The sequence below is a fragment of the Nuphar pumila genome, chromosome 3, assembly GCF_984573655.1.
Source record: "Nuphar pumila chromosome 3, dmNupPumi1.hap1.1, whole genome shotgun sequence".
Classification (NCBI taxonomy): domain Eukaryota; kingdom Viridiplantae; phylum Streptophyta; class Magnoliopsida; order Nymphaeales; family Nymphaeaceae; genus Nuphar; species Nuphar pumila.
In genome coordinates this window covers 127,311,517-127,331,685 of record NC_143251.1, presented here as the reverse complement: position 1 = coordinate 127,331,685, position 20,169 = coordinate 127,311,517, and the positions used below count along the sequence as shown (strand labels likewise).

The 20,169-nt window shown below is 36.8% G+C and overlaps 2 protein-coding genes across 2 annotated transcripts in view; both read left to right on the top strand.

Moving 5' to 3' along the window:
- LOC149843700 (transcription initiation factor IIB-like) overlaps positions 1 to 13,916 on the top strand; it is a 32,608-nt gene extending 18,692 nt beyond the window's left edge. The window contains exons 3-7 of the mRNA XM_090000027.1: positions 2,644 to 2,773; positions 3,921 to 4,051; positions 4,204 to 4,292; positions 13,458 to 13,534; positions 13,624 to 13,916. Coding sequence (XP_089856153.1) covers positions 2,644 to 2,773; positions 3,921 to 4,051; positions 4,204 to 4,292; positions 13,458 to 13,534; positions 13,624 to 13,757 — 561 coding nt within the window. The 3' untranslated portion in view covers positions 13,758 to 13,916. The remainder of the gene's footprint in view (positions 1 to 2,643; positions 2,774 to 3,920; positions 4,052 to 4,203; positions 4,293 to 13,457; positions 13,535 to 13,623) is intronic.
- A 1,961-nt stretch (positions 13,917 to 15,877) lies between these two features.
- Positions 15,878 to 19,422, top strand: LOC149843699 (Thioredoxin z). Its single transcript, XM_090001896.1, has 4 exons — positions 15,878 to 16,082; positions 16,368 to 16,490; positions 18,750 to 18,830; positions 18,937 to 19,422. The coding sequence occupies exons 1-4, from the start codon at positions 15,894 to 15,896 to the stop codon at positions 19,051 to 19,053; spliced, it is 510 nt and encodes a 169-aa protein (XP_089858022.1). The 5' UTR covers positions 15,878 to 15,893; the 3' UTR covers positions 19,054 to 19,422.
- Positions 19,423 to 20,169: the final 747 nt, after the last annotated feature.

Here is a 20,169-nt window from a genome sequence, read left to right as displayed (position 1 = left end):
GCAATGTCACTGAAGCTCGCAAAGGGGAAAAGTTGTTGGGAGGATGTAGAGGACAACGGCTCGGGTTGTCGGCAGGTTCGGGTGGCGGCGACGGTGTCAGTGGGGGAATCAGGAAAAAGGGGTCATCGGCGTCCCGCCGAAGGTCACACACAGAGAGAGAGAGAGAGAGAGAGAGAGAGAGAGAGAGAGAGAGAGAGAGGAATCGGAGGGAAGATGAAAAAGGAGAAAAGAAAAAGAAAAGCAACAGAAGGGCGTACCTGGGAGGAGGGCCGGCGGTCGTCGCGTCGGACTTGATCGCACATCGAGAGTGGGAGAGGAGAACGAGAGAGAGAAGAGGGGGTGCGCAGGGATGAGGGACTCCCCTCACCCTTGCATGATTTTAAGGGTGCGGGAGGGCGTCGATCATGAAACCCCAAAGGGGTTTCCCTTTTCAGCAGAGGGAGGAAGAGGGAAAGCGGCGCGAGGGAGAGGGTTTAAAAGAAACCCTCGCCCGTGCAAGTTTTAACCCTAACGGATTGTCGGATCCAGATCCAACCCAGGTCCAAGTTTTTTTTGTTTTCTTTACTTAACGCACCAGTGGGGTGTGGGCTCGGTTCGATCGGGTCCGTGACCCGCGAACTTCCCGCATTTGGGCCCATACGGGTCCAACTGCGGATCCAGATGTACATATATTATTATTATGTTTTTATTATTATTTATTTATTTTCTTTTATATATCTATATATATATATATTTAACACTCCCAATTGGGTACGGTTTCGGTTTGGCCACACTCGTGACCCACGACCCAAATCTTCAGTGGGTCCGTACTTGGCCTATTCGGGCCCGTTCACGGATCCGGATTTCTTTTTAGTTTTTAAAGTACTAATATTTTAAAACTTCGAATATGAACTCAAGTTAAATTACTATGGATCCAAATACGTTATCGTAGATTCCAAATGATCTTATTTTGGATTCAAGTAGAGTTTTAACTGGACCCGAGTATACCGGTGTAAAATTGACATTGAAATTTAAGGATCCGATATCTAAGATCTAAATAGAGTGATGTGGATCCAAACATCGCCTAGGCTATTACGGATCCCAATAAAGTGTTATAGGTCCAAAATAAAATTTTCTCATTAACATTTAATTTAAACTTCGCGGATCCACTGAATTCTTTCTGCATCCAGTATCCAATATGACCATGATATTGAGGATCCAATATCAGAGATCCGATCCATTTGCCTAAAATCCTTCAATGGTTATTCAATTAAAATATTTGTGATCCGTTATCTAAGATTCAAATGGAATATTGAAGATTCGAACATGATACTAAGAATCCAACATTGAAGACTCAAATAGGATATCCGGGATCCAGGTACGAATAAACAATTAAAACAATAAAATATCCTCGTACCAGCTTAAGGACATAAATTTTAAGTTTATTTATCTGATAAAATTCACGGGTATTACAGAGAACTAGCTTGATTTTCGGATCGGATCGGATCCATCTACTAGTCCTCACAACCCTTTTCGCCTAATAAGGTGCTTCATAGTAAAATCCCATGTTACATAATTGAAATCATTGAGTTTTATGGGTTTAATGGTGACATTATCATTGTCATCCATTTTTATAAGGGATAAGAGAGGAGAAAAGAAAGAGAAAGATAAAGAGAGAAGAGGAGGAGAAAGGAGAGGCAATGAACACAAGCACTCCTGCAACAATGATTCACACGATCACTTGAATACTTGCAAGATCACCAACACTTTGAAGAAGGGTCTTCAAATAAGCTTTAATACTTCCAAGTTCTGATACTATGTAAAGATTTAAGGAGACTTCAATCACAAACCAAAAGTCCACCAATCTTCAACTTGAGTAGATAAGAAAAGTGTTCTCTAAGGAATGCACTTTCAACACCGACAAAGGGAACCACAAAGTATTCTAAAAGAACACACTCACAAACCCCACAAACAGGATATACAAATGACAATATAAAAAATATATATTTTATTCAGTGGAGATATTGTGCAAAAGCATGCATTACAAAGGAGGGGAAGACCCCTATATATACACAATGAAGGGGAATTAGAAGGAAGAAGACAAAAAAAAAGAGAGCAGGCCCATTCCCAAAAGCTAGATTTCTAGCTGTTGGGCTGGGAGAGCCCAACGGCTAGAAATGTAGCCATTGGGGCCTGGGAAGGCTTAGTGAAACTTAGTTTGACTAAGTCAAATTTGTCCCAAAAATAACTAAATATAAAAATAAAATATATACACACATATATATATGTATATACATATTATTGCATATACATATATATATATATATAGTACAAAATTGTACATGTACAATTTTAACAGATATTCTTTCACTTCTTAACCATGTAGCAGTCTTGTTTATTTTGAGAACATGGCTATTATCAGAATTACATGTATTCTAGGCAAATTATTACATTCACGTTATTTAAATTATTTTCTTTACACTGGTCTCCCTCATGTTCACTTGGCTCATGTTTGGTGGTTGTTGTAGCAGGTTATGGTTCTTATGTGTGTTAACGGCATGGTGTGCAGTGGACTAAGATGTCTATGGATATTCCACTTTAGTCTTTTGGACTTGCTGTCTTATTAGCTAAGTCCTAACTCTGGTTTTAAACCACTTTTTGAAGGATCGTGCCAATGAGATCTATAAAAAGGTGGAAGATTCAAAGTCTATTAGAGGAAGAAATCAAGATGCGATTTTGGCTGCTTGCCTATACATTGCTTGTCGCCAAGAAGATAAGCCACGGACTGTAAAAGGTACTACAGTAGTCTCAGAAATTTCCTCCAACAAAAGAAGTATCTCCTCATATCCTATTTGGGTTGACACTCAAAATGGTGTCTTTTTATTTATTTTTTTGTAACTAGTTTGCATACTAGAAAAAGGGTTTGAAAATAGAGTAGTGTTTTTTTTCAATGCTTTTAATGGGTGTTATCCTCTTCCATCCTCTCCTCGCTCTTCTCCATTCTCACTAGTCTCCAGATGGCCACCTATTTGCATTCCATTTCCTGGAATCCATCTGCCATGAGTTGGCGTGAAAATGATATCATTTTATCATCAGCGGCCAGCTTATCACAAGTCATGCATTCTATGACAAATATAAGCATTTTCAGATAGATTAAAAGTAAAACTTTTGTTAAAGGAAACCAAACTTGTCAGTTGAGATTCTTAATTGTTGAATATTTTCAAAAGAGGTTTATCAAGTGCTAGACATCACCTTTTGAAGAACAAGCTGTATATGTTCCACAAAAGTGTATAGCTTGAAGTGAGTGTGTTGAAAACCATGGTGTCAAGGGAATTTTGGTCCTTCCACAAAGTGGAATAAGCTTAGTGGCTTTATTCGTAATTTTTTGTATATTTTGTATATTGGTGGCATGGTTTATAGTTTAATATTAACATATATACTCTTGGTAATTTGTTATTTTTAAGGCTTTACTATAAATAAAATCTTCTAGGAGATTTGTTATTTGGGGCTTTACTATAAATAAAACTTTCTTGGAGTCTAGTCCTCTTAATCAGTGAACGTGAGCAGTCATGGGCTCATGTCTGGCCTAGTTCCTTCTTCCTTGGTTTTCATGACTTTATATTGCTCGGACTGGTTTTACAGGATAGGCACCTGAAAACAAATGTCAAATGAGTGGTTTTCTTCCTTTATATGGCAGGATGGGCATCAGAAAATAAAAAACATGGAGTGGTTTATTTAATAAAAGAATTGTAAAACAAGGTTTTGAAAGCAAATTATCAGCCAAACATTGTTTCAAGAATCTTTAAACAAAAATGAATTCTAAAATTTTATTTTGATAAATTAATTTTCATATCACAAACTCAAATTTTGAAAACTGTCATCCAGAGGGCCTTATCGGATCTTTGGATCTTAAAAAAAGTCTTGTGATTTTTTTACTGCAGAAATATGTTCTGTTGCTAATGGTGCTTCAAAGAAGGAAATTGGTCGTGCTAAAGAGTTCATTGTGAAACTTCTTGAGGAAGAATTAGGGAAGTCAATGGAGATGGGAACCATACATGCTGGAGATTTTTTGGTGGGTTCTTTATAATTGATATCACATATTTTCTCACTTCTGTTCCTTTTTCCTTCTGGAGTTAGGAGAATATACTGCAGATCAGGCTTCTACCCTTCACAATCAGCTGGCAATCTTTATCTCTAATCACAAACCATTTTGTTATACTGCAGAGACGATTCTGCTCCCACCTTGGCATGACAAATCAGGCAGTCAAAGCTGCTACAGAAGCTGTTATGAGATCTGAGGAGCTTGATATCAGGTACTCTGTTCTTTACATGTGGAACATGACAATGATTTGATGTGCTTTTATGAATCTGAGTTTTGTAGAAGCTGGAAAATTTGATGCATAAGCTTGCTAGCTGTTTCCAGTAATTATCTGTAGTTTTAAGATTGTGTTCACGTTTATATGAACCATCAGTTAAACACTTGGGGACCTGAAATACTTTCCCAACTTTTGGTCATTAATGTATTGCTTTTTATTTTTATTTTATGGCTCAGTTTAAACAGGTGTTCTCTTTTGAGAATATAACATATTATATTGGCTATCTCTCATTCATTCTATTCTCGGTGTTGCACCCTCTTTCTTAATGCATGAGAGTTATTTTGTGCATTTTAATAAATTGGTTGTGTTAAAACCAACTCTCAGAATTTCTGGCAGATGTCAAGCAGTATAGTTTGTGTGGAGGGATTGACCTCAAAATAGTTTGTACAAATGACTATATGTCCTACCTTTCCCTTCTAAGCCTCTTTCTTTTTAATATAGTGAAAAACAGAGGTAATTCACTTAGGAAAAGAAGACTATGCTAGAAAGTGATCATGGGCTTGCATTTGCTTTGGTCACAGGTGGACTGAACAATATCACAGCTGAGAATCCAAAAGCTGTGATTGTTGGTCACAAGGTCAGTCTTATGACCAAATTTGACAGGATTTAAGGGATAAGCATTCTCAAGCGAGAATCACAGTCACAACTTGCACTCTCATGTTTCACTAAACTTGATAAAGTATTGTGGTTGTGATTTACAATTACATAAGGGCGTGTTTGATCACACGTCCCGCGGAACGCCACAATCAAACACTGGACGCAGCAACGCACGTCTGCCGTGTTTGTGGAACGATGTTTCACCGTTTCATCCTCCCCCCCTTACACCGATAACCGAGATGGGGGAAGCATTCCCAAAAAAAAAATCGGGGCGGGGGTAATACACAGACATCCCCTGACCTCAGTTCTTGCAACCCCTTCCCTTCCCTCTCATCCCCTCGATGCTGCCTGCCGGCCTTTTCTGGTGCTTATGCGACCCTCCCTCCAACGTAGCCTTCCTCCTCCAACGCCTCTCGACCCTCCCTCTGGCGTAGGCTGAGGTCTCTCTCTCCAGTGCAGCGGCCGGGCGGTGAGACCAAGGTGTTGTCGCCTCGCCGCGGGTGACGGCACCCTGGTCTCTCTCTCTCTCTCTCTTTTTTTTTGTCTTTTCTTCTCTCTGATTAGGGCTATAGGGACCTAATTGGAGCTTTGATTAGGGTTCTGAATAAGAAATTTCTTTCATGGGGCTTTGATTAGGATTTTTCTTTGATTTTCTAGTTAATTTGATTAGGGTTTTCTTTGATTTCATTAGGGTTTTTTTCCTTTGATTTTATTTGATTAGGTATTTGAATCAAATTTCTTAAATTAGGGATTTTTATAGTTAATTTAATTAAGGTTTTCTTTGTTTTGATTAGAGTTTTTTTCTTTTATTTTCTTTGATTAGGGCTTTAAAAGATTTTTTTTAATTAGGGCTTTTTATAGTTAATTTGATTAGGGCTTTTCTTGTATTTGATTAGGGCTGTTTTTTTTCATTTTCTTTGATTAGGGTTTGAATTAGGGCTTTTTTATTTAATTTTATGGTTTTTTTTCTTGTAGTTTAATGTTTTTGGTTTATTTATTATTTATTTTCTTGCATTTTAAGGTTTTATGATTTATTTATGATTTTTGCATTTGTATATAAAAATATGAATTCTTATTTTCTTCTCAAATTGCCCAAAATTTAAACATTTTTTGGTACTTGGTCCAGTTTGAGATCCATATTCAGGGCTAAAATCCATAATTTTTTATAAACTTTCATAATTAGATCTATTATGACATTGATTACACCATTTATATATCAAAAAATATCAATTTTTATTTGTTCTCAAATTACTCAAATTTAAAAAAATGATATTTAAATTCAATCTGAGATCCATATCTAGGGCTAAAATCTATAATAAACATGTTAAAAGTTAAAACACTCTTGTGGTTGGGCGGATCGAGTCGTACAATCTAAAACAAAGTTATCCGATCCATTATCCATATGTGTTCAAGTAGTCCGCACAACATAAAAATTAAACCTTGGACACAAGGTACACAACTTGTTCAGTCGAAACAAACATTATACGTAATACAATTATTACAGAACATGTGTTAAACTATATTGTATATAGTTATTATATATATAGTTATATATATATTATATGTATAACTACTTGTAAATTTGTACTATCAAGGGTGTTTTGGTCTTTTTATTCATGTAATAGTCGATGTCCACTAGAGACAATTTTGGAATTTTGTATCTATTTTTTTTCTTTATTTCTTGTTTTGATTAGGGGCTTTATGGTCAATATTGTCACGAAATAGTGGGGATCCCAATACACTCCAAAAATAGCTCCAAGAGTTGAAACCAGTGTTGTTAAAAGCGCGCCTCAAGGCGCAAAAAGCGCGCCTCGCCTCGAGGCGAGGCCCTTTTCGCCTTGAGGCGCACGTAAAAAGCGCAAAAGCCTCAAGGCGTACGCCTCATGCGCCTTGAGGCGAGGCACGCCTCAAAGTGAGGCGCGCATTAAACATCGGATGGCCCGGACCCGAGTTCGACCCGGATCCGGGCCCATATTCTCGAAAGATCGAGAACCTGTGTCTTTAAAAAAGACACAGGCGCTTCGGGGCGAGGGAAAGCCCTCGCCCATTCTCTCTCCACTCCGTCCCCTTTCGTCCACCGCCACTGCTCGCCGCCGGCCACTGCTCGCCGCCGGCCACCACTCGCCGCCGGCCACTACTCGCCGATCACCGCCTCTGCTGAGAAGGGATCACTCGCCGCCGCCACTGCTGTCGTCGGCCACCACTCGTCGCCGGCCACCACCCGTCGCCGATCATCGTTTTCCTTCAGGTATGGCTTTTTCGTTTTTTTTTTATTAACCAGGGGCGTAGCTACAGCCCAGTCCTGCCTCCCGAAACAGTTAAATTTTTTTTTTTTTTTAAAAGCCCAGTCTTACCCCAACCTTGATTCCATATGAAATAGATTTTTATCCATTTTTGTAGCTCAGCCCAGTCCTAGCCCAGCCCTGACTGCAGCAAATAGTTTGATTTGTCCATATGAAATAGATTTTTATTAATAATTGTAGCCACCTTTTCTCCCAACAAAAGTGGTAGGAAGCTACCACCTTTTCTCCCAACAAAATATGCTTTCTTGTACTTAAGAAAAACATTAACAATAAGTTACAATTAATCCAAAAGTTCTCAAGCCAGTGGGTCTTCTATGGAAAACCTATGAGGTTCCAGTCCCCAGCCACTTCCAGCATTTGTTCAATTGGAGTTGGTATTTCACAAAGACGAAACTGGGCTAGGTCTAGCTTTCAATCAGTTCAAGAACAGAACATTCGAGAGAACAAGTATCCATGACAACCTTGTACTGTGTCAAGCAAAGGAGCTACCTGGCATGCTTCCTCAACAGGCTGATTCATCCATTTCTTCACTATTTCCTCCGCAACATGAGCTACCTGGTGCTGCAGCACTGCTGCTCCTAATGGGCCAACCAAATTCAATCTTGTTGCGGAAGAAATTGCATCACGCATTGTCATGAACATGTAAGCTCGCTGACTTGTTTCTGAATCGAAGCCAAGAAGTCCACTTACCAACCCAAAAACTGGTGCATGGTGAACATAGACAAGTCCTGAACTTAGTAGAACATTTGGTTGTTAATGTTAACATGCATTTTTTAATTATGACATGATGTTGTTAGTGCTAATATGCATTTTGTTGTTAATGTTAGTTTTTTATTGAATGAATGCTCATATTTATGTAATTAGATACTTATATAGATCAAGTTGTTGCATTAATGCTACTTTTACATGTTAATCTCATATTTTTTTCGTATTTATTTGAGATTTTTTATTTCGTGTTGGTTGGCGCTTCATCAATAAAGCATTTCTTATTTATTTATAATTTTAGATCATTTTTATAGTTTTTTTTAAGTTTAAAAAAAAAAAAATTTTGAGGCTTACGCTTTGCGCCTCGAGGCTTACGCCTCGCCTCAGATTTTGGTGGAGCGCCTCGCTACGCCTCAACGCTTTTAACAACACTGGTTGAAACATAATGCATTTGGACAAAACCATAACAACAAAGGTGAAGCATATTGAATATGAATGAATATCTTCATTAATAAAGAACACAAATAAAATAAAAAAATTCTTCACCACATAACTCTCAAAACGCAAAAAATACCTAATACTACCCGTCACTCTCTCCCTCAACAAATGCACTCGCCCACCCATATATATAGGCAAAAGAGGAGAGGAGAGGGAGATAGGAGAGAGAGGCCTTCTAGCGGTTAGACTAGCCTCCAATAGCTAGACATAGCCAACCTTGGTTGACTAAGGCCCAATCCTAGTCAACCTAGGTTGACTAAATATATAATATATTATATATATTAATATATGTACATACGTATACATGTATATACATATAAAAGTACATTCATCTTAACACCTTCCCCCCTCAAACTTATAGTGACTCACTGTAAGTTTGTAATTACAATAAGAAGAAACCCATTATGAAATTCTTTATCATGTTTTTCCATTTGATGCTTCTTTAAAGGAGGGCACTGGCTTCTTCAATCATATGCTCCAATACACAGGATCTTCAATATCATTATTTCTTAAGAAAAACCTGAAAAATAGAGCAAACCAAGAGCAATCTAACAAGAAATAATTATACATATATATTATGGAGAGAGGATGGCCAAACACACAAAAATACAATATATAGGAAATGTTAATAAGACAATTTACCATTTTTCAGAAAAAACCATTAATTTTGAGAGAACATAATTTTTTTTTCAAAAATATATTTATAAATCATTAATGACTTTAAACATTAATGAAAAACATACATCATTTAAAGTCAGTACACATATTTATCACATTAATGCATAATAGACCTGAAATATAAAATTTTCAATCATTAATATCATGAAGAAATAACTCATAAAAGAGTTTAAATTCCAAAACATTTTTACACAGCGTAAGATACAAGAAATACTTTTTATCATTTAATTAAGAGAAGTCAAATACACAAAGATCAATTATATTTTTGTAAGCAATATCAGTTATGCAACTAAAAGTCACTTATTGACCAATTGTAAGTGATAACAATAAACAAACTTTCAAGGGCACATGCTTAAAAACAAGCGGAAATACAAAAGAGATCTCAATGAGGATCCACATAAATACAATAGGAATGCACAAGCACCAATTTACCAAAAAGTAATACAAAGTAAGAACAATATCAAGAGCAATCAGATGCACACAATAGCCACTATGGGCATACACATAAGAGATTTCACTAATGAAATGCTTAGAAAAGTATAAACTTATGCAAATTATGCAAGACAATCAATCACGGAGTAACTCATGCAACTAAAGCATATAAAATGAAATCAATCACATAGTAACTCATGCAACTAAAGCATATAAAATGAAAAATGCATGAAAATATTTCAACAACCATTTCTCATATAAGAGCAAATGAATTTATAAAAATTACAAAGACATTTAAAAATCTCATATATCATAATGAATGAATTTTGCAAATCAAAACACTAGTTTGACCACCACTCTCAATTACCTCACTAGACCTCCAAACCTCAAATTTTAAGTGTATCAGCTACTAGAACAAGAGCACAATTACAAATGTCAGCAACAATCATCTCTGTGACCATACACAGGCAACACAGGGCTCTCTGACAATACAAATTAAGCAATCAATCACAAATGTCAGCAATAATCATATCTGTGACCATGCACAGGAAATACAGGGCTCTCTGTCAATACAAATCAGCTACAATCCACAACAAGTGCATATAACTCACCTTACAAATGACTGTAAAACTGTAAACAACATTAGTTTGAACGGGTGCACATAACTCACCACGCTGACCACGCTGATAATCCAAAATCTCTTATAAACATGATCAGTTTCAACAGGTGCACATACGTCACCACACTGATAAACAAGGTCTCTTGTCTACATGAAGTGACACTTAAATAAAAGACATAAGAGGGAGAAGACACACAGGAAACACATTAATGTCACAAAAAAAATATCAATTTTAACAATATTTCGAAATACCATGGTTTCAAACAATAGATTGCCATAATAGATAAACAAAGTTATAAGCATCCATAATAATAGCAATAACCAAACAACAAATGAGTGATACAACACACTCATAAATCCAGAGAACAAACAACCGTCGGTTAGAGCCAAACCACAAGTTGACAATTTAAACTGACATAAAACGAGGTGCACACAACTCACCCTAACAAACATCCCTGAACAAATAACAAGGCCAAGAAAAATGATGTATCATATAAAATTCTGTGATGGACAATCCAAATGCCATAAAAAGGCAATACATACTTTCATAATTCAATTTCCAAATAGGTGAGTTCATATCAAATATCCGATTTAAAAAAGCAAGTTTCAAATAAAGTCCAATAAAATTAGGTAAAAACCTTATAAAAATTTGTGCAATCATATGCACAATAGTATGTCTATTGATGCAATTATATGCAATACATGATGGCTCGTGACTATTTTTCACAAATTTGAGCAAGCAAGCAATCAACACGGATCATTCTCAATTTAAGCAGTCAATATATAGAAGATTAAAATTTTGGATTACCTTTCATAAATTCACCAATCAAAGAACAGGTGCACCAAGGCACAAAGATCCAATCAAAAGAGATATGAATAATAGTTTTAAGAAGCTAATCTAAATCATAAATCTACTATGAGACAATGAAGGCACATATATAGAGATTCATGAAGATCTTTCATATAGATGTTTAATTCATAATTATCTCTAATCATGAACTCACATATGTCATATAAGAAATTTTATCTCAATGCAACAAGTATAAAATTTGTAAGAGTCGTGATATAAAATATCAAAGAAAGAAACCACTAAGGGTTGCAAGAGGGCACAAGTACCTAAGTCCATAAATCATCAATGGGCAAAAACACATAAAGTCACTAAAGACTCAACAACAAGAATTTTTCAAAAATAAGTTTTAACAATGCTCGAGAGGAAGCATAAATACAAGAATCCTCTAAGAGAAAGATAGAATACATAATAGAAAAACACATTAAATATTAAAATGTACATTTGAGTACATGATGACAAGCCATGCTTATTTCAATAATAATCATAAAGACTACTTGAGGCATATACCAAGAATCCCTTAATTCAACACAAGTTATTAATTTGAAAATAATCTCACTTAATAAGCAAAACATACATGAGGTAACATATTCATCCATGTAAGATTAATGCAAGTCATATATAAGAATCATATGATATGTGATATAAGTATTTGCCAATAGATGATCACAAAGGCCTCTAAGAATACATGAAAACCACTAAGAGTACATACCAAAGAAGGGCATAATAAATTAATTTATAATAAACAAGTATGCAATAAATCAAGAGTCTTCAATCAAGAATAAAAGTGTCCACCAAAGCTCTAAATGAACAAATACAACAAGTGTCGAAGGAAACACCAACAAAGCCCATAAAAGGGCATACACAAGTAGGCTCAATTACAAAAATATTTTATTCATTCATCAAAGTAGGAGAAACATGAAGAACATGTAATCATAATTTAAAAATCTTTGACAATCACATATTTACTTAGTACATAATTTTTAGCATGTTTTGATAAAAAAAGGGTACTTGCATACTCAAACTATACTTGAATCAACATGCCCACGTGAGCCAACGAAACAATAATATATTTAAAAAGAGAAAAAGGAAGCTTTAATTTCAATTAATTTGAAAAATACCAATTTTTCAACATACAAAAACCAATTTTTGAAAATTTACCAAAGATACTTCACCAAATATGAAACACATACCAGAATGTGAGATCATCGAGTTCAAGCCATACATCAATTAAGAATTTTCTTTCGAGGAACAAACACGAACAAGATACCAAGACTAAGATGCTTTGCTCTGATACCATGTCACGAAATAACGCACATCCTGATGCACTCCAAAAATAGCTCCAAGAGTTCAAACATAATACTATGGTACTACTGTTATCCATATTTTTGTCAAGGGTGCTGTTTTCAAAAGCAAAGAAAGTTATGAATTGCCTTTGGGTTAAGCTGCTTAGAGCCTTTATCGGCATGGAGAAAGTCACATGTATGGTTATTTTAAAAAGGCGTGTTTGATTTCCTCGGATATCATATCCTCTGATTTCAAACTGAATCTGGAATCCAGATTTTGATGTGTCTCTCTGGCCGACCCCCCCCCCCCCAGGCTGAAGATTCATGAGTTTAGGGTTATTTTCCAGAGTTACCGGAAGCTTTTTAGATAGGTGGGAAGCTCTCTTCGGAAGCGCTATACTCCTTGCTTTCGAAAGTTGATGAGAACCTCAATTCCCCCATGCTTCTCCTATGCTTTCCACGCACTTCATCTATTCTTCTTATATGTTTTTTTATTCAATTTTTCCTTTTTTTTGTGTTTTCTCTCACTCTTCTCACTCACTTCCATGTGCTTTCCTTAAATTGGTAGTCATCATTTTTAGATTTTGTTAAAAATTTAATTCTTACAATAAAAGATCATGAAATTTAATATTAGTCACTTTTATTTTAGTTTTTTATTTATGTTTTATTTTGATTTCCATCCAATTCTTTTATATATATATATATATATATATATATATATATATATATATATATTCCTCGCTTCTCGCTTCTGCTTCCCGTATCGTTTTCCGCTTCCGCTTTCTAGTCTGGCAACCTTGGTATTTTCTGATCTCGGATCCTTAGACTGGAGATCTCATGCTTATAAGAACCACGGATTTGGGTGTTTTCCTGTTAGGTTCAGGCAATTGTTTGGTTTGTAAATTTTCAAATTCAAGCTGTGCATATATTATACTCAAACTTGTGTTCTATGGGCTAGGCAAGCTGTTCATGCTGTTTTTTGAGGTGCACATGTTACCAGGGTTGTTGGTTAGCCATTTTATGCTTCTCTGCTATTATATGGAAGTGTTTTCTTCTTTATTTAAAAGATTAAAACTGCTTATTGTTGCCTTACAAAAACTCATGTATTAAAATTTGTGAGTAATATCTATTTTGCAGGAGGAGCCCCATATCAATTGCAGCAGCTGTTATTTACATGATATCACAATTATCAGATGATAAGAAACTTCTGAGAGGTTTTAAAAGTTTTAACTTGTGCTTTCTTTTGTTTTTCGTGGCATTCTCGTTCATCTTCTTATGTTTCAATGACCGCTGAATGTATCAGATATATCGCTAGCCACTGGAGTTGCAGAAGGCACAATCAGGAACTCGTACAAAGATCTCTATCCTCATGCTTCTAAGCTGATACCGGATTGGTTTGCCAAACCTGAAGATCTCAAAAACCTTTGCAGTCCCTGATGAATTTTGTTTGGATTTCCAGGAATTATTTAGGAGAAAGTTGGATAATGTTTAATATCCATGGAAGAAAATTAGTGTTTTTTTTCCCACCATTTTCTTCTTTGAAAATGTAGACATATTGATGAATTGGGAAGGTGATATTCGGGTGTTTGCTGCTTGGATATAATCAAAATTTCCTTTTCTATCTTTCAAGATGAGCTACCAATACTTTAGATTTCCTTATCAAATCTCATTTTGTGTGTGTGTGTGCGTGCGTGTGCTGTGGGGATGCATGTGTTTAATGGGTGCTTTGTGCACGTTTGCTTGCTCTCAGATCCATGTCAAAGGTGGTAGATTATTGTTTTGTTGAGGCAGGGCCTGGTTCAGTTATATGAAATTGAGGTACATATGAATGGATGAAACCAGCGTGGAGCTGGAGAAGCAACATTGGTGAATCCAGAAATAATTTTTCCTGAGCTTAAATCATTTTAAGGCCACTTGAAAAGCTAAATATCTTCATCAAACACGCCATTTTCTTGAAGTCTGCAACTGAAAAGGGAGTCATCAGTCTCATGTTCGTATTTCCTCATGGGTTTCTATGCAATTGAACAGAAATATAGCACATTTTAAGGATAGGTTCTGTATTGTTGGGATTTACCCCTTAGTCTTAACGGCCCCTCATTGTGGGGTTGTGTATGTACTGCACAGGATGAGCTCCATAATCCATAATTTGTTTCCCACTATTAAGGGTTTTCCTGGTTAAGGGTTGCAATACAGCAGCCAATTGAGTATAAAGAGGTGTACTACAGGATTTATACAATCTCTCTCTCTCTCTCTCAAATATCACGTTTAACAACAGTGTGATTTAAATGCAATACTATGACAACATTACTACTAAATTTTGATAAGTTTCATATATTGATGCCGTTCCTATGTGTTGCTGGAAACAGCTTGAGTGTTGCATAGCCAGTATGTAGTCTAGAGACCAACATAGTGTACCTTTATTTAAGCATATGACATCTCTTGTCCTAGTAAATATGCTAACTATGTGATCCTGTCGCATGCATATAGACCCACCGTCCAAGCTAACATGAGCTTAAATTCCCCATGAACTATAGTAAGAAGTGGGCGCTAAAAGATGTGACTATCATGATTAGGGGTGGGCATCGGGCCGGCCCAGTCAATGAACCAGTTCTTAAGAGGCTCATGTTTAAAGAGAAGCCCATGGCCCAGCCCATTGGCCAATGTGAAGCGGGTCGGGTCCAGCCTGACCCAATCTTAAAATGTATAAATGCTTGACTGAAATTATGGGTTAATAAGAGAATAACAAGTTCTCATACAACTAATTAAGTAAATGGTAATAATTAACAGGTAGTGAGTTTCTATGCAACTAATTAGGCAAATAATAATAGTTATCCAAGTTACTATGTAAGAGTCAATTTAAAAAAATATATATATTATTAAAAAATTAATAAATAACTCAGGCTCATCGGGATGCCCTGATAGCCTGCGGGCTGGCTTGAGCCCAGCCCACGTATATAACGGGCCGAGTTTTGACCCAGTACCTGATGGGCAGCTTAAAATCATGGCTCAAACTTGGTCCATGACAGGCTGGGTCAGCTTGGCCCATCGAACTGTCGATCCAGCTGCTCATCTCTAATCATGACTTTTCATTCCTTAAAATTTAGTATCGTTTATGTTTACGCATCATCCAATCTTATATGCATAGCCATCAAGAAACTTCAACCAATCAAAAAACTTTATCTTACACTTAAAAATATGTATTGTGAATGTGGTTTCTTAGATGTTACAATATTTTTGTCTAAATACATGTGATGACTTATCTTTTTTAAGTCTTAAATCTTTTTGTGCATCTTTTACTTTTTCCTTTACATTACGTATCGAGTGTATATAAGATATTGTTGCATATGAATGCTTGTGTTTTAACTTAAGTGATGACTATAGGAAAACATAAATCATAAGATCTGGACAGAATTTTAAATCCATTTTACCATATAAATTAGATTCGCTGCAAACGGAAACTGACCCATATCCAATGGGTCTTCACTCTTCACCCGCACATGATGCTACAAATAGCCACAGGAGCCCGCCCAGTCTGTAATAAGAAGAAACCCAAGTGTTTTATCTATCTCTAGGATGGCTGCAATACAAGTAGCGGTGTCATCGTTGAGGGCTCCCTCCCTCCATCTTTCTCTCAAAACAAGGCCACCATCTTCTGCATTTCAGTCGCTCCCTCGAATCCGCCTGCCTTCTCCGCTAAAAGCTCGCCCTGTTCGTCTGCAGGCAGCCTCTTCTGGCAAGTATATAAAGGAGAACTATCTAGTGGTATGCTTTCACTTCCGTTTCTGTGCTACCCATCTCTTTTTCCTCTTTGATTCTGCATCAATTCGGTTGTTTCTTCGTTTTTCATGGGTGGGTTCTCCCTATTGTTTTTTATTCTTTCGTTTCTTTCTTTTCCTGCTGCTGCTCTTATCTTGTGACCTTTTTCTCCTCAAATTTGTCCCACCATCGTGTCTATTCTTTGTTTTTGCGTAATGGGTTTATTTCCCCTTTTCTTTATGTATGAAAAATCTAAGTGGGTATTTTGCGATTTGCGTTGATATTGAGCAGAAGAAGGTATCTGCGAAGGAGGTCTATGATTTAGTTCAGGGAAAGAGAAACGTCCCCCTTATTATTGATTTCTACGCGACGTGGTGTGGTCCGTGCATTTTGATGGCACAAGATCTCGAAATGGTACGGTTTTACGCATTGCTCATTTTGCCTTCTCTCTTGTTCTCGATTTTGTGATTTTCTAGCTAGAAATGTAAGATTGTGTGGGGCATGAACTTTATGTAGACTTTTTATAAGATGAAAAATAGGCATGCTATGCGTTTATTCAATCTCTGTGACCTATTTGAGAATTACTGCCTTGGATAATATGGAAACTTTGCTTAAACTGGAGCAGCGGTACATATCCTCCTGCTTCTTTCAGCTTATTGCATGAATGGTTTGTAATAAGAACAGGGGGTAAGTTTAACAGATGTTGTGGAAAGAGATCGGTATCTCAGTCGCATAGATTGATAGTAAAAAGTGAACGAAAAGACCTTATTTACAAACTTACACTGTGCAGTTAATAATAGTTTCTAGTGACTTTCTGTCCTTACAACTCAGGATCAAATAATTGGTTAATATGGCCCGTAAGAGTCGTCTCCAGCTAGAAATGCAGAAGGAACTTCATGGACTACATTATGCATGTTCTAGCTAGTTATTAAGCCTAAGCTAATTGGTATCCGACCCACATGCTCCCTCTGCTTTGGAACTCTTCTTGAGGATTGGTCAAGTCCTGTGAGCAAATTGAAACAATCCAAGATTCCTCTTGAGGGCAGTATTGGGTATTGACATCTGCTGGGCTATGTGAACTCACACTTGAACATTAAAAGAGAGAGAGAGAGAGAGAGAGAGAGAGAGAGAGAGAGAGAGAGAGAGAGAGAGAGAGAGAGAGAGAGAGAGAGAGATGCATCTCAACGATGGTGTTGTCCTTCTTTGTGGACTCAAGTGGACAGCGTTGTTAATTAGTTGAACAATGTATCAGTTGAGATCCTTCCACTGAAATTTAATGGGGTTATAGTAGGCTTACCCACCAATATCTCCACTCAGATAACTCACGATCTTATCGAGCACCTTGAATCATCTAGATTAAGTTTGTATGAAAAAGAACACTGTTCATGGAAGGACGATGAGTTCATACCTTGAAGCTAACCATGATGTGGTTCTAGCAGAATTCCTTTCACAAACCAATTTAAATTGTGATTCAGTTTTTGCATCACTGGGAGGAAATTGCATTGAATGATGCAGGTCATCTTGCTGAATGCTTCCCATAATCTATTATATAAGGGTCTCTATCATAATTTGGAACATTAAATTATGAGAAGCATCAACCGCACAAGGTATGTGGTGATACTCATTTTCAAGTGCCAAATGGCAACTGTTGTCCATGTGTTGTCTCTTGTCCGTTATTTTTTTGGCCCTTCCAAAAAAAGAAAAAAAAATAGTGAACAAGCAACAAGTCATGGACACCACGTGCCATTTGAGTTGGTCTCTGTTTTGGGAGCCTTGAATCGCAGGCGTGTTTCTGTTCCCCCGTGTGCTCTCATGCTTTCTATTTGTTTTATAGTAGTAGTGTTGTCCAAACACTACATTGAGAATGGAGTTGACAGCCTCAACACCACATTTCAACACCATTTACAAGATGATGCTTTTGGCAATTCCATCCTCAACACCACATTTTGGCAAAATCATATTTGGAGAACACATGGAAATGGTGTTTCCATCCCAATGCAAGGCTCCCAAACAGAGTCTTGATGTAGAATCCACTTGGAGTAACCTGGTGAAGAATAGAGGAAATACAAGAGTTAAAAACATCAAAATCACATGCACGTGCACTCACACCCACACAGAGGATTCCTAGGGCTGGAAGGGCATGCCTTACGTGTAGTTCATTGTAGCAGTTTCTACATTATAATGAGTCTATGGATTAATTCTTCATGATTGTCAATCTTCTTTGTACCTTCACTGGAAATAATTGGTTTCGCTCAAGTATAAATTGAAACTTGTTTAGAAATTTCTGACTAGCCACTTGTTCGAATTATCACTGTATGCCTCAACAAGAGCGCAGCAGCAACAATTTATTCCTCAAAATTCATTTGGACCTGCCAAATTTCAGATTCGTAAAGATCAGCTGTTCATTTTTATTTCTTACCTTTTTTCCTGGGCAAGAGACATGGTTGCTGTACCTAATACCCATTTGCCAAGATGCCAAAATTATGATCTTCCAACCTTTGCACAGCGTGATTATCCCCTTTGCTTGTTTCCCTTCCTAGTTACCAATTTTTTTCATATATTTGCTGTATGACAGCTCATCGCATCAGTTCAAATTAATTTGAAATTAAACTCAGAAGCATTGCTGATGTTGTTACACACTGGCTCTTGGCTGATTTTTTGTTTCTGCTCTAGCTTGCAGTGGAATATGAAAGTAACGTGATGATTGTCAAAGTGGACACAGATGATGAGTACGAGTTTTCCCGAGATATGCAGGTACTGATTGTCTGTCTCTCGCACTCTCTACACCACGCATACTTTAGTAAAATCACTATCTTATCTAATTTCATTTACGTGGATCTCATGTTTTTCATGATACTAGGTACGAGGGTTGCCAACATTGTTTTTTGTGAGCCCAGATCCCTCAAAAGATGCGATAAGAACAGAGGGTCTCATCCCCATAGAGATGATGAGAAAAATTATAGACACCGAGTTGTGAGAGCTCCACAAGACCAACTGCACTTTCTCATTGGATCTTTAGGCTTCATGGTAAAACCATGAATTTGAAAGTGCTAGATCAATTGCTTATTTGTAAATTATTTGCCAAGAATGGCTGAATTGAAGGCAGAAGGGAAGAGAAAGAATTGGTCTTTTTTTTTGTATAATGGCGTTTTGTGTATTCAAGTTTTCATTGTAGCAATGAACATGGCGAGAACCTATGAAGCCTGCTCTATACTAAACTGATGGGCGAGCACTATTTTGAGTAGGTGATAAACAGGGATGAATGCTTTCCCCTTTCAGAGATTATGTTTTCCTTCTGCTTTAAAAACAATATTTACAATGCCCTGTGATTCTTGAATTTTCTCAAGATCCTGTGATTGTAAATCACAATCACAAGATTTTTACATGGTTAGTGAAACATGAGAAAAAGTAGAAGTCGTGATTGTGATTGCCAGCTGTGATTGTTCCAGACTTAATCTTGTGAAAGTTGGTCACAAGCTTGGCCTTGTGACCAACAATCACAACTTTCTCAACGGTGATTGTTCATCCCCACCTGTGACCAAAGCAAACATGCTAGAGTGAAGATGAAATAGTGCCATTTTGATGCCATATGAAGAGTCTCGTGAACCAAGCAAAATACTTTCGTCGGCTATCATTCATCAAACATGTATTTGCAATGCGAAAACCGGTCCTTGCATCATATGCATTCACTCGTATCAAATGACACCTTTAAGATTTTCTTCCTTTCAGGTATGATACCACAAATCATCGAGATTGGTTCATTCTTTTTTTTGTATCTATATGACCATAATATATATATATATATATATATATATATATATATATATATATATATATATATATAGAGAGAGAGAGAGAGAGAGAGAGAGAGAGAGAGAGAACTTCATGATTGGGGTGTTTAAATGGCAAGAGGTGGGTTGTGCCTATCCATTGGCAGCCTCTGATGCAGCCGAGTGAACCTGCAGGCACGAACTCAAGATTCTTCTCAATCATGAATTCATCAGGGTCATTGAAAAACAGCTGATCAATCCTCAACCCGCTTGGATCATCATCACCAACAGTCCTTTTTATGTACTTGATGTTATATCCTTGA